The following is a 16385-nucleotide window of genomic DNA, read 5'->3' as shown; positions in this document are numbered from 1 at the left end:
TGTTTCAATTAATGCATCGTACCTTAAAATTTGCAATTTGATAAAAAGAATTCAAATTCGGGTACCAACATTAATATCTTATTTTGGCCATACCTTTTAATTAACTCAAAAAGACGATTTAAGTGTTTCACTGGAATTTTTGAAAACCCTAACAGGTAATAGGAAAGGATGCAATCGAAATTAGAGATAACATGTTTCCATCTAACTCATCATATCTTAAAAGGTCACACGTGGTCAATGATACACGTGCACGTGTGACATACTGTAGATATGTATATACTTTGTGCAAATAGTAGTATCAATTGACTTCATACTATCTCTCCATCTTTATTGATGTTGGCTATCTCACATACGTGTATATTATAACATTACCACTGTCATATGGTGAGATGAACAGATTATACCATATAGATGATGATACAAATGGATCACCACCAATATCCCAGTAAAATGAGAATTCCCCGTAAAATGAGATATCCCGTAAAATGAGATATCCCCGTAAAATGAGAATTCTCCGTAAAATGAGATATCCACATAAAATGAGATATCCCCGTAAACTGATATATCCCCGTAAAATGAGATACCCCCGTAAACTGATATATCCCCGTAAAATGAGAATTCTCCGTAAAATGAGATATCCACATAAAATGAGATATCCCCGTAAACTGATATATCCCCGTAAAATGAGATATCCCCGTAAACTGATATATCCCCGTAAAATGAGATACCCCCGTAAACTGATATATCCCCGTAAAATGAGATATCCCCGTAAAATAATATATATCCGTAAACTGATATATCCCGTAAAATGATATATTTCCGTAAACTGATATATCTCCGTAAACTGAGATATCCCCGTAAACTGATATATCCCCGTAAACTGAGATATCCCCGTAAAATAATATATATCTGTAAACTGATACATCCCCGTAAACTGACATATCTCCGTAAACTGAGATATCCCCGTAAACTGTTATATCCCCTAAACTGATATATTCCCTGTAAACTGAGATATCCCCGTAAACTGATATATCCCCGTAAACTGATATATCTCCGTTAACTGTTATATCCCTGTAAACTGATATATCCCTGTAAACTGAGATATCCCCGTAAACTGATATATCCCCGTAAACTGAGATATCCCCGTAAACTGATATATCCCCGTAAACTGATATATCCCCGTAAACTGATATATATATATCTGTAAACTGATATATCCCCGTAAACTATATATATCTGTAAACTGATATATCCCCGTAAACTGAGATATCACCGTAAACTGATATATCCCCGTAAACTGAGATATCACCGTAAAATAATATATATCTGTAAACTGATATATCCCAGGAAACTGATATATCCCCGTAAACTGAGATATCCCCGTAAACTGATATATCCCCGTAAACTGATATATCCCCGTAAACTGAGATATCCCCGTAAACTGAGATATCCCCGTAAACTGATATATCCCCGTAAACTGAGATATCCCCGTAAACTGATATATCCCCGTAAACTGATATATCCCCGTAAACTGAGATATCACCGTAAAATAATATATATCTGTAAACTGATATATCCCCGTAAACTGATATATCCCCGTAAACTGATATATCCCCGTAAACTGAGATATCCCCGTAAACTGAGATATCACCGTAAAATAATATATATCTGTAAAATGATATATCCCCGTAAACTGATATATCCTCGTAAACTGAGATATCCCCGTAAACTGAGATATCCCCGTAAACTGAGATATGCCCGTAAACTGATATATCCCCGTTAACTGTTATATCCCCGTAAACTGATATATCCCCGTAAACTGAGATATCACCGTAAAATAATATATATCTGTAAACTGATATATCCCCGTAAACTGATATATCCCCGTAAACTGAGATATCCCCGTAAACTGATATATCCCCGTAAACTGAGATATCCCCGTAAAATAATATATATCTGTAAACTGATATATCCCCGTAAACTGATATATCCCCGTAAACTGATATATCCCCGTAAACTGATATATCCCCGTAAACTGAGATATCCCCGTAAAATAATATATATCTGTAAACTGATATATCCCCGTAAACTGATATATCCCCGTAAACTGAGATATCCCCGTAAACTGATATATCCCCGTAAACTGAGATATCCCCGTAAAATAATATATATCTGTAAACTGATATATCCCCGTAAACTGATATATCCCCGTAAACTGAGATATCCCCGTAAAATGATATATATCTGTAAACTGAGATATCCCCGTAAACTGATATATCCCCATAAACTGATATATCTCCGTAGCGTTCAAATTTTGGCTTTAAAAACTTATTGATTTCGTTTAATAATATAACCAATGACATCCCGTGTCCCAATTTCCATAGTTCTCGTAAAAATCTAAACATCGAAATAATTTCATCGATGAACCTTTTTATCGTTGCCTATTTCAGAATGATTTGAATGCTCCAGATAAAGTTATACATATTTACAGCAAAAGAAATTGTGCGTTGTTTTATTGAAAATGGTTAGACAGAGAAAGGCTACCTTTTACGAACGGAATCTTTATAAGCATCCTATGTTGTTCTATTTTCATTTGTTCTTGTTTTTACTATGTTTATTATGCCACCCATGTTTTCAGAATATAAACAGATAAACATGTCCATCACCTGTCAGATATTTACAAACACATTGCCATCTTTACAATAAGTATCTCCATGTCATTCGATGCTCTACGTTGATAATACATCATTTTAGTGCATTTCTGTTTTTTGACAATGGTTAAGTGTATTGATCCTTCCTGTACCAGTGGAGCATTAAGTGACTTGTATATCATTCCGGCATTATTTATGATTCTCTGACATTATGTTCATTAAACATTGAGTATTTATTGCTGATATATATTTTATTAATATTATGCGGAGATATTCACCCTAACCCTGGTCCTGATAATGATACTAGCTCGATCTTTCAAAATATTTGTATTTGTCACATAAATGTATGTTCATTAAGAAACAGGATTCATCTTCTTGCTGCAGAATTCTCTGACTATGATATTTTATGTGTTAGTGAAACTCATCTCAATAATTATATTCCTGACAATGATTTATCACTTGAAAACTATGGTAATCTCTTCAGAAAAGATAGAAACAACTGTGGTGGTGGTGTTCTTATCTACTCTAAAAACAATCTTAATATCAAGCGAAGAACTGACCTTGAGTCTGATGAATTAGAATTACTTTGGGATGAGGTATCCACTCATAATAAGCCTATTTTAATTGGTTGTATCTACAGACCTCCAAATTCTCCTGTTAACTACTGGCAAAAACTTGAAAATAATTTAAATGATGTGTTTGATTTACAAAGAGAAGTAATTCTGGTTGGAGATATTAATCAAGATATGCTAAACCTTAGTCCAAACTCTCATTTTTATAGACTCTTATTAAAATACGGACTACAAAATACTGTTACTGAACTTACCAGGATTACTCCTCAATCTTCAACTTCACTTGATATTCTTGTTATTAATTAATGTTAACTTTGTTACTAATACATCTGTGCTACCCGCATCTTGTAGTGACCACTCCCCAATTACTGCTAACTTAAACTTTAAGTATTTTAAGAAACTTGCTTATAAAAAAAAACCTTTTATATTTCCAAAATACTAATTTTGATGGAGCAAATGAATTTTTTAGTTCTATTGTCTGGAATTTTCAATTAGTAGGTGATATTGATGAAATGAATTATATTCTATCTAACAAAATTTTAGCTGCTATTGACCAATTTGTACCAAACAAGACTGTAACTATTAGACCTAATGACAAAATATGGATGACTAATGAAATTAGACTGAAAATAAGACAGAGAAATCGTCAGCATTCTAAAGCTAAACAACAGAATTCCCAAGCCTCCTGGAATAAATTTAAAGTTATTCGAAACCAGGTAATTACCTTAATTCGAGCGGCTAAAATTGAATACCTATCTAAATTACAATCTTCTCTTATTGATAAAACTAATCCTCCTGGAAAATGGTGGCGAATTGCTAAATCAGTTATGAATCTTCAAAATAAAAGCGATACTGACTCTCCCCAGATAATTAATGATGATCTGAAAATACATCCTCTAGATAAAGCTGAGTCTTTCAATGATTACTTCACATCTATTTCAACGACAGACAAGAATGCTGATGATTTACCACCTGACTATCCCCCACCAATTATTAACTTCTCTTCTATCGACATAACTGAACAGGACATTATTGACCAACTTCAGCTTCGAAATTCTAACAAACCTGCTGGCCCTGATGCCATCCCTCCCAAATTCATAAAAGGAGTTTCTCAATCCCTTGTTAAACCTCTCTCTATAATATTTGATAAATCTATCTCTGCAGGTGTACTTTCTACCTCCTGGAAAAATGCCCATGTAACACCTGTATATAAAGGGAAAGGAGGAAAAAGTGACCCTTCCAACTATAGGCCAATCTCTGTTACTCCAATCTCCAGTAAAATCCTTGAGAAAATTGTTTTCAAATATTTGTATAACTATCTTTCAAGATACAATATTATCTCTAGAAACCAATCAGGTTTCTTACCAAAAGATTCTACTGTTAATCAACTTTTAATTATATATGATGAAATTATTAAACATTTGGATAAAGGCAAAGAAGCAAGAATGATATTTTGTGATATTAGCAAAGCGTTTGATAGAGTTTGGCATGATGGATTAATTTACAAATATGGTATTAGTAATAATATGTTAAAGTGGTTTTCATCTTATTTATCTGACAGGAAACAGAGAGTGGTCCTAGATGGGTACAGGTCCAACTGGAAAACATTACAGGCTGGGGTCCCACAAGGTTCAGTTCTTGGTCCTTATCTGTTCTTGCTATATATTAATGATATTGGTGATGATTTACTATCTAATTATTTGCTGATGACACATCTTTATATGGCCTAATTGAGGGCGACAGGCAAGATTAGGCTGATATACTAAATGATGATCTCCAAAAAATTTCTAGATGGGCAAATAGGTGGGTTATTATTTTTAATCCGGATAAGACTGAACCCTACATTTTTCTAGGCGAATAGATTCTGAAATGCTGCATCCAAATCTGTATTTTAATAACTCAGTTATTAAAAATGTTACATGTCATAAGCACCTGGGTCTAATTTTTAACAATCATGCTAACTGGTCCAACCACATAAGCTTTATGTATGAGTAAGCTTATAAACGAATAAATATTCTTAGAATGTTAAAGTACAAAATTGACAGAAAGTCACTTGAATTAATATATATTACATTTATTCGTCCTATTTTAGAATATGCTGATATTGTTTGGTCTAACTGCACAGAAAGGGAATGCAACATCTTAGAATCAGTTCAATTCGAGGCAATACACATTATTACTGGTCTGAGACGGGGCACCAGTCATGCTATCCTTTACAATGAGTCTAGATTAATACCATTAGCTAAACGGAGACACCTACATCAAAATATCCATTTTTTAATATTTTAAATAACAGATGCCCTCCTCATGTAACTGATTCTATACATCCTTTTATCAACAATAATACTGCTCATTATCCTCTTCGACACAAAACTCATGACTGAATAGAATGACCCATCCTGTCTGTTTCCCTCATTGACATCCATTTATGCAATAAAAAAAAAAAACATTTTTGTCACAGCCTGTTATCAATCCTCTTTTACAATGCACTGATACTTTTAAATATTACGGTAAAAGAAAGGCAAACATAACCTTGTGTCAACTAAGAAACTCTGCAAGTAATCTAAATTTTGACTTATTTAATTCCCACCTTAAAGACAATCCTGCCTGTACTTGTGGCCACCCAGTTGAAGATCCTACTCACTTTTTTCCCATCGCCCCTTCTTTACTATTCAAAGACAACCCCTTCTTAATTATCTTTCTACTCATAGTGATTCTATACCTCTTACCACTGATACATTTCTTAAAGGATCTCATACACTTGATGCAAATATAAATAAATCTATTCTTGATTTGGTTCAGAGATTTATAACTAATACCGGTCGCCTGTTTTAGCCTTAGTATTCTTATATATACATTTTTTTTCTATTTTTAATTTGAATTTGTTATCTTAAGCTTGGTTCGCCCGTCAATTTTTACGGACTCGGCTCAGGATTGTGGGTATATGGACTGTTTGAACCTGCAGCCTGTGCCGTGATCAATTGACAAACTTTGACTCCATCTAGTTATATATAATTATATTACCTATCTAATCTTACCATTCTTTAACACTATAATTTAAATGATGGTAATGCTTGCCTAACATTTCTGTTAGATAATTATTCAACTGAATCTATATTCTATATTCTTTTCCTGGAATGCTATCATTATTATTCAATATCTTTAATTTTTATTGATGTGTCTGTGTACTTGTTTAAGTTGTATGGAGAGGGCTTCCATAGGCTCTGCCTGTTGCCCAATGCCATTTGTCACCAACATCAAGACAACAAAATATTCTGAAATGAAATTTTTGCATGAAAAAGTAACATCTAGAATATAACAAAACATTTTTTGCAGTATGGTATGACCGTGAACATCATATATGTCCAATTGGAAATCAAAGATAGGACACGATAGACTCTCTTTACCTACAACGCATCAGGACAGCGTTACAATGATGATTGCGATTTGTTTATCCCAATATAAGGATATTCATGAAAGATAACACAGGGTTCGAGAGATGTAGGTTGACGGAGACTATATGGAAGAGCTAAGATCGCCATCAATTTCTCATTGGAAAATATTTTATTTTCTTGTGCCATTTATATGATATGCGCTTGGTGTTTAGTTTCGCTTTCATCGGATTACTTACTCGCATAAACATTTTGCTCATTTGTTGTCATTTATTGATCAATCTTAAATTTGGATTTAGATTTTTAACGTGTTAGTATATTTTTGTTATTTTAATAAAATTTAGATAAAAAATATAATGTCTTGATATTGTTTTCATACGTTTTACAAATAAAGATTGGTGTACAGCGATCAAAGTATAGGTCTTATCTAGCCTTAACATGTAATGGTACGTGACAGATCGTCCTCTCATGAACCATTCAATATTTATAAAAGTCACAAGGCCGTGGTGATCTATTTCTACATCACAACATTCAAAACATACTAATGTCATGAAAAAAATGCAGATGATAGGACTAGACACATTCAAATAGCATAGAAGAGATATCAAAGAACATTAGGGGAAATGGATCAACACATAACGGTCATAAATTGGTAATGATAAACGCCGTTACTTATCTCTTATCAAACAAAGAGTCTTAAATGAAACGAGTTTTATTCTTTCGAGTCTTCGCGAGTAAAAACTGAAACTCCAAAAGGGCTTTCATGAAGGCTCATAGAAAATGAAAGCAAGCTTTATTGTATACTTGGATTTGTAGATTTTTTTCTATCACTCATACAATGTTCCATGTATCTCTGAAATGAATTTCGGAAGATTACTATAGCTTAATACATTTCTTACGTATTCCTACCGCCATTGTTATATACACGTGTACGAGTAACACAAAAGAGTTCCATTCTTACTAAGTCACATTGACAACAATGCAGATTTGTTCAAAAGAGCAACCTTGTAGCCTGATTGGAATCGGAAACAACTGTCATCAGTAGACAGAATAATCTTAACAATCTGAATTATAGTGTCCACCTGAATAACTCCAACGAAAGATCGACAAAATATCTCATTTTTATGCAATTATTACCGTCGGCTAGTCTCATCACTTGATGTATTCGTCATTTCTAAATCGTATTATACAAAATGATGGAAATTACTTTCAGAATGGGTAAGACATTCCTCTCTCTGGTAATACAAAATTTGGTGTAACATCTTTCAGAGGCTGTAAAATGCAACGTAAATGTTGATGTTGCTCGATATTCGTGTCACGTGGCTTAACGCAAGTGTTCATGAACCTAAAACGTCACTATGATATCTAGGGCGATATGTATTAATTCTATCAGTGTGTAAGAGAAGCTGTATCTGGTAGGTAAAGATAAAACTAAGACATGGAAAGAAAGTTGGTGTATTCTCAACAGTATGATATTAAAAAGCAAGATTAATGGTGATTCGTCCATACCGGAACGGCGTTGTCAATATGATAACATTTCGTTCAATTTCTCACTGACGCAGCGAACGAGAAAGGGATCTATGGTAGGCAACACTAATGACATACGTGCAAATCTATAATGGGCGATATTACAGGATACACTGATTAGGTGACAAATATAGATATGTTATCTGTTTATGTAAGTAGTGACGCTAGCTGCTCACTGTCTGGCTTCCTTTTCATGATTGTTCCAAGTTAGGTTACCTTACTCATAAAGATATCACGTGGACTATCATCAGTGAATTTAATTCCAGAAACAAAAATTAAAAGAAAAAAAAAAAAAAAAAAACTGATATTGATAAAGCCTCATCAGGCAATTTATATCTCCCTTTTGATGTCAAGCATGTTAGGAAATTACCCGTTTTGTTGATAAACAAGACCATAATGCATGTTAAACTGAATTATGTATATAAACGACTTTAATTTGTTTGTTTATTGTCTATTAACCTCAAAACGTATAAGTAAATCAAAATACTGTTGTCAATTAAGGTTGATAATCGATAAAATGCACGACCATCAAAGTAAACACTAAACATTCTACATGACGGATATCGTCCATGAAGAAGACAACGTTGACTTTCAGAATCACCTGGTGTAATTCTCTGTCGCTTTTAAACGTTTTATTTATTTTGAGCTAGAATAATGAAATTGGTTTTACCTTGATATTATATATTACAAAATTGATTGGTTTACGAACAATTATTGCTATTCGCGACTGTATATAACAGATGACTGGAAAGTGAGGTCTAAACTGTGCATAAATGATGTGCCTCTGGCATTGTTTTAAAATCAAATTTCATTTTTTGTTTCTTTTCATTTTCAATGCATTTTATAACATTATATTATATATTTGTGCGATATCAAGCAGAACATGTTTGGTAAGCGTTAGTTTGCCCATTGGTTCCGTTGTTGCATACATTGTTCTCATTTGAGAACCTGGCATTAATTACTTGAATGGACGACTTGATCAATATTAACTTTCTTTTGTTCATATTTTGTTTAAGTTTTATTGAACTCAAAAGTTCTGATTGCGATTACGTTGATATATTGGTGTTGACTTGGTTTTGTTTTAGCTGTTACAGTGGCTAGTTCTGCTTTTATAGACGGTATGTTTAAGAGAGTATGAGGAAAGTCCTACATTCACGTGTAATGCTTTTGATACATAACAAGAGTTCAGCTAGTTAACTTTTTAATGTGAATACTCAGTAGCTGCTAGCCTGTCGGAGTACGACTTTAAAAACGCAGGTTAGGTTAGGTCAAATATTTACAGAATTTAGATTCTAACATATTGTAAAACTCCTTTCAGTTTAGAAAACTGTCGGTGTTGTGAATGAACTACGTACTGTACCCATTATTATCTAGTCGTTCAGTGTAGAGATATGATAACCTGGCCACCGTGTACAAGGTGAAGAACACGTGTCATATGCTTGCCGAGTGTAGTTATAATCAGTATCTATATTTATATAACAATGTATTTAATCATTTGTTGTCATGTGCCTAACTGATGTGAGGAACTGTTTTAACCTAACTGTTGACGACGTTAGGTAAAGTGATGTCCGCCGTTGACCATTCCCGCCGTTGTTACCCATATCAATCGGATAATTAGTATTGTGTGTGGATGCATTGAAGCACTAAATGATGAAGGGATCAGGTAGGTTTTTTATAAGCAATATTTGTTTTCCTGTTTAAAACTGTTTGGCTTGTTGGAATCATATCACATCCATAGTATGTTTAGATGTACATGTAAGACTAGTTTTATCATAGACAAATACGACTCGTTACATAAACAATAAAATCTTTCAAACAATTATTCAGGGATGTTATATTAACTATCAAACCATAAAATTACATAATAATATTTTGTCCTGATTTCATACTGGAATATATATATATATATATATATATATATGTATATAATGAGATATAACTATATGTTTAAATGGATCAATATAAGTCTTAATTAGTCGGTTTTGTTATAAGTTTGTACATGAAGAAGCTTTTGTCAGCTCTACTTAGATGTACAAATGAAAGTCATATAATTCTATACAGATGATGACAATAGGAGACCTAAATTCATTGTCTATACTAATACAGTTAGTGGAATAGATTATCTCGGAATTTAAAGTTATTGTGCTGAGTTATGATGATATGGTGATTCTGACATATAATTTCTTCTCACAAAAAATACTGTACAGTTGTGGTAAAGCACAACACACCAAAACCTTCGTACGGACACACGCACTACACAGTATCTAGCACAAGGATCGCACATTTTGTGCCGTTTGGTAAAAACGGTAATTATAAATGCCCCGGCATCAAAACCAAATGTAACAGAGGTCACTATCAATTCCAATGCCTCCGCTAGGAATCGAACCCAGGACCCCTGGCTTAATAGTCTTACTAGTACTTATAAACAAGCTGTATCAAAAGCTTAGTTACACTTTTGTGAATTTTCCATTTCTAAATTCACCTGTTTCCTGTAACTAAGGTGTTTTCATGTCGTGGTTAGGGCTTGATGAACTTACTATAGGGTTTCGAGAAATGCAGGTTGATGAGGATTTTGGATAATTTTTACTGAAGTGATATAAATCTCATTGAGAAATATCCTATTTCCATGTGATATGAAGTTAGGCATGCTTGATGTTCTTTAGTATGCATGCTGATTCTGTTGTTATATAACCGGTGCCATTGAGACAGCAGAAGACACCTCTAGCATTACCGACTTCATTTCAATACTTGGACAATTCCTCTGACGCTGTGTGAAAATCATTGTATACCATTGTATTTACCGAGGTATTTGTCTTTTTGAGTAAAAGACAGATATATATGATTTTCCACTTTAAGGCAAGCAAAGTTACAAACACAAAATTTCATCTCACCACCAGAATATTCTGGTATAGAAAGGTTTGTTTATCCCTTGTCTGAGCAACAAATTCAGTTTTCAAATTTTGCACCCATCTACCTCGAGATGTGTTGTGTGTAAGCTATTCTTTCACATTGATCAATTAAGTCTTATTATCTGATATTTAATAAGAACCACATACTTATACTAATGAATGTAGGTATTGTTAAACTGTTGTAGAATATTTATTAACTGACTTTAAGTAATTAAGATATGTTCCCTTGGTTTTATTAAAGAAACATTAAATTTAATACCAATATATTTGAAATGTAAAGTGAAATGTCATTCAGTTGATATATGTCATATTGTTTATAATGGAAACAGCACCATTTCGTGCTCAAGTGATAGCCTAATCAAACAGATTTTCAATTTTCCCTTTGAATTGCTGCAACAGCATTAGTTTAATTTTTTTTTCATATATTACTATATTTCTACCTTTCACTTTCCTTATAAGACGTAACCTACAGGTAGAGCTTAAGAGTATTATCTTTGTTCAGATAATTAGTAAGAGTCGACTAAATCTACAATCTGGTCTTATTCCCTTTTTATGTCCCGATATTCACGGTAACCTGCATGCTACGTTTAAATTCATTTGAATAGTGGCGCGGTTCAGAATACACACACGTACTTGATGTTGTTCTCAAATGACAAGATATCTGAAAATTACGAAATTTTCTTAATTATGGGGCAAGTTCACTTCCCAGTTTAGTGTTTGTCTATTTTTTCGACCACTTTGAATTTTCTTCAGTCGATTCCTAGACTTAAAATTTTTGGCCCTTAACATCACTGACAAGTGCTAGAAGGACGAAACAACTGTATGCTGCATTGCCTTAATCTACTGTAATCATTAGGTTGTATCAAAAGGCGCTATTCAACTGTGTGCCCTCTATACAATCTTTATTTTTCACCTGTAGTGGAGTTTTGTCCTTATGGGGAAGGCTTTGGGTTCTGTTCCCTGGCCAAGGCATACCAGAGTCTTTGAAAAAATCTATTTTATTACTCCCGGCTTAAAACGGTTAGGGTTATGACTACTACGATTGTTACCCGTGTAATGTGACCATGTCGAGTGTCCTGCTGGATGCTTTTGACAATACACTGTAGTATAAGAACGCTGAAACGTCGTCATCAGTCCGTAATATCACGGAGAGACTAAAGCGAACATGTGACAGCCTCCCAAACGGACAACCACTCAACACATACACAAACCGCGCTTATATACATGTATGTATGACATTCATAACCAGAGCTGTTAAACGTGAAACAATATAAAAACAAACCATACAATTATTCTAAGACAATCACTGTTTTTTTCACGCAATATATCTATCTAGATGAAAACAATGTAAACATGTTCAGTCGAATAAATATTACATTAATCTAAAGTCCGAAGGATATTTCATAAAATTTTGTTAAATATTAGAAAGTCCAAAAAGCTTATCAAGGAGGCTTTTAAAAGTCCACGTGGATTTTTTGTCATGGATATGAATTCATATTATGTGACGCAACTTCTGAAAAATTTGCTGTCAGATATATTCTTTTTTTTATGAATAAGCTATTTTATTTTCTCAGGCTCAGAGAGAAATGTGAGACTTTTGGGTCATCAAATTCCAAATTTTGATAGAGCAGCTTAGGACCCTACCATCCACCACGAAAATTTTATTCTACCATATTTGGATCATTGGAAGATTTTCCTTTAATAAATTTGAGTCAGACTGACATTTTTCAGTTCCACCCATAAGCCCTGGAGATGATCAAAATATGATTTCTTGTTATGTAATAAAAACATGCTCACATGTTTTCATAATTAATTAAAACTCGAATTCGATGAAACTAGGACTAAATATACACAGAAGAACGATGTACACGAAGACTCCTTCAGTAAAGCAAGGAGAATAAGACCAGGTGCTCCGGAAGGGTGACTGTGTACTTATATTTGTGTATTCTTTGTGTTTACGGTGCAACTCATCTGTGTTATGTCTTGCAGAAAGCTCAACAGCGGAGGACCCTGGCAAGTCCAGCCTGCCGAGAAAGACAGGGGACCGAGAGTATGTCAACCATGGTATGGAAGACGAAATGGTATGTCACACAAGCTGGGCTTGAAACTACTTTATACAATAGGTCTATAAATAGACACATTTGTGTCGCTTTCATTTACATATCTAAGATGACAACGCGACGTCAACCAAAGTAACTATTTACCTAGCTTTGTTGCCATTTAGTTTACAACGCAATCAAAGTTTTAAAGTCTATGAATTATTAAGTTCTATAAATTGTTTGAGATACGGAATAAAAGAAAATTAACAAAAACTCTTACCACATTATTAATGTTGGCTAAAACTGGTTCCCTGCTTCGACATTTGAAATATTGAAATGATACCAGAATAAATTTGAAATTAGCAGAACACGAAATCTTATACTGGAAATTCAAAATTTGAGAAGTTATCGACACTAAAGTGTACATTAGATCTTTTTTTTTTAGAAATATTTGCAGTGCTGTTTCGGAAACATTTCCGACTATTAGTTCCAACTATTCTCTCCTACTTTCCTCTTTCATGTTTGAACCAAATTTCACATCATTGCCCTTTGCATGTTCATTTTAATATCGTTATATAGTAAACGTGATAATTTCAATTTTCCTGTTGAATTATTTCTTTATTTCTGGATAGCAAAATATTTGTATTCCCAGCCTATAGTATTGACATGTCGTAGTTAATTCAATACTTTAGTAGTGAATGTTTCCAATAATACCAATTAAGAAATATTCAATATCTGTGTGCGATATGAAGTTGGGAGTGATGATTCCAGTGGTTTTTTTTTTATCTTGTTCTCATTTGAGATTTACTGGGCGGGTGGCGTCGAAAAAGCAGAATAGGTTTACGTTTCTGGAACCCATGGTCTTAATATTCTTTTATTTGCTCAGAAATATCAGTGTAAGTCATTTTTTGTTCTTATTTTGCCATGATTTTACATAATTTGAATTAAGATGATGTCGATATTTTCTTTGTTAATTTTGAGACTAGTAAAAAATGACGTTAACGCATTCAAATGGAAAAGATGATTTCTTGTGTTGTGCAGCGTTGCTTAATGGTCACTTTTACATAATATTTTCTGTAACAGGAAGTACAAGGCTTTATTCGGTCTAAGATGAAAACAGCTGTGATTGTATCCTTAACCGTTTTAACTGGCGGGGTACTGCGCCTTTTTCTATTCTGGTTCCCACATCTCCTCGTTAAGTGGACTCACCGGAAGTGTCAACTCGGTGTCGCCAATACTGTAGTTTTAAAGGTAAAGGAATGTTTTATATACATTAAGCTCAAATCGTTTTAAACAAATAATCAAATGTTTACTTCTTTCACTTGTCCATTCACCAGACAATATCAAAGAAATTATTTCAAAGTTGGTTACGAAGAACAAAAGTAACAGTTCACGAGCAATTTCTCGTTAACGATTTCAGCGCAAATTTTCTACGTTTTATAGGCATTTTCCCCATGGTATACTCTGATGTTTTTATTTTCTGCTTTCTGATTCTCCAGTAATTAAAATAAGAACGTAGCACTTTATGCATGGAACAAAGTTAATTTGACCATCTATATATCATATGTAAGGACAAGAAACTAGTAGAGTTGATTGTTGTAGATGAAGGAATCTACAATGTTAGGTTTAGCATGTCGAACGGGTACCCCTCTAATGTTGATATAACAAGTTAGAATCCGGCAATCTTTTTAATAAAAGGCTTACGTTATTTTTTTATTTGAAAATGTAGATAGTGAAGGATTAATACTTGTTAGAAATATCATGTTATAGTCATGGTCATATCAACAACATTAGCATAAGCTTACCACAATGTTATAATGAAAAGAAAGCAAACCGTATATATATGTTTAGCGCTATGTTATAATAAAAAGCAAACCATAACATATATACATATATACATACATGCATATATCAAAAACTATATATTTTTCAATTCAGTAATGACTCTTGTAAAAGCCCAAGTGAATTACTAAAGTTGTTTGTAAGCAATTATGTATAAGACCTGTTATTATAAAGTTATAATTAAAATGTAAGAAAATCATAATTATAAAAAAAATAAAATAAAAAATGATAAAAAATGAATAAAAAAAGTCAGATAGGAGTTGCTTCCCTTGTATTATATTGCAAGACGATTGTCATCTTAATGGCTATTTCTAATGAATGTCTATATCTTATGTTTATGTATTTTGTCTTTTAGGACTTTGATGTTATGTATAGGAGAGGATTTAAATAGGCTCTGCCTGATGTTTAACCCCTTTGTCATATATGTAATTACATGTCAATAAAGTTGAAAAATGACCAGTAATAGTATCATAGTTTAACATCAGACACTGTACATATGTCGAGTGTACTAATAGTCTTACGGAGGTTTAGAGAGTCAAACGACACAGTGTGTATCACATGTAATTGCTGAAAGAACTTTGTGCTTTTTTATCTGTCCAAAATATCAGGTTATATTTATCTTAGTGAAGAGATCTCTTTCAGGAACAGTTCAATTTTTGCCCACGCACCAAATTAAATAGTAGTTTGTAGTATTTGTAGCATCTTTACTGATTACCTATGAAGAAAGGTTAAAAATCCCAAAAGGTCCATAGTACTTGTGCTACGACCCATTTGGTGTCGTAACATAGGAGTATGACAGGGTTTATCAACTGAAAAAATATCAGAACCACAACGTACATTACCAAATGATATACTGTTTGAGTAGTAAGGACCGGTTTGACAATATGTATCAAAATATTGCAAAATAATTTTTGTTTTTTTTTGTTTTTGTTTTTGTCAGATAAAATGATTTTTAATAACTGAATTATTTACTTCCAGGTTTAGTGCACCAAGGTTCTTTATGTATTATTTGTTCCTTTTTGTCAAGAACATCGGGTGAAAATTTCAGGAAAGTACATGCTTCAGTTCTTTGAGAAAACACGCCTTGAATCCTTTAATCCTATTTCATGGGTAATCACTCTAGGTGCTACAAATACCACCCACTTTTATCTAATTTGGTGTGTGGGCAAAATTTCCATTTTTCCTGAAAGCGATCCTTTATTCCGATTTCACGTATTTTTGACCAAAGGATCAGTATGATCAGAAGTTTGTCAGTGACGTCATGACGGCGATGGTGGACAAAGAATATAACACAATAACAGGGTAAGATAATGACTAAGTGTTCTGAAAATTAGATCACATCGAAACTACGGCACTATTTACATCAATATATAATATTTACGTCAAGCAAAAATTGATATCACGACGGTAAAAAATCTGCATGCTATCGCGCTCATCAAATATATAAAATTTA

At 33.3% G+C, this 16385-nt stretch overlaps 1 protein-coding gene across 1 annotated transcript in view; it reads left to right on the top strand.

Moving 5' to 3' along the window:
- Nucleotides 1–4050: 4050 nt before the first annotated feature.
- Nucleotides 4051–16385, top strand: part of LOC132547050 (polyamine-transporting ATPase 13A3-like) — a 35566-nt gene continuing 23231 nt past the window's right edge. Inside the window, exons 1-2 of the mRNA XM_060210799.1 lie at nt 4051–4498; nt 13041–13132. Of these exons, the coding sequence (XP_060066782.1) occupies nt 4051–4498; nt 13041–13132 (540 nt within the window). The remainder of the gene's footprint in view (nt 4499–13040; nt 13133–16385) is intronic.

The sequence above is a fragment of the Ylistrum balloti genome, unplaced genomic scaffold, assembly GCF_031769215.1.
Source record: "Ylistrum balloti isolate Yb309-2 unplaced genomic scaffold, AGI_CSIRO_Ybal_v1 Utg369932, whole genome shotgun sequence".
NCBI lineage: Eukaryota > Metazoa > Mollusca > Bivalvia > Pectinida > Pectinidae > Ylistrum > Ylistrum balloti.
Note: the sequence above shows the minus strand (reverse complement) of the source record. Positions and strands in the feature narration are given on the sequence as shown.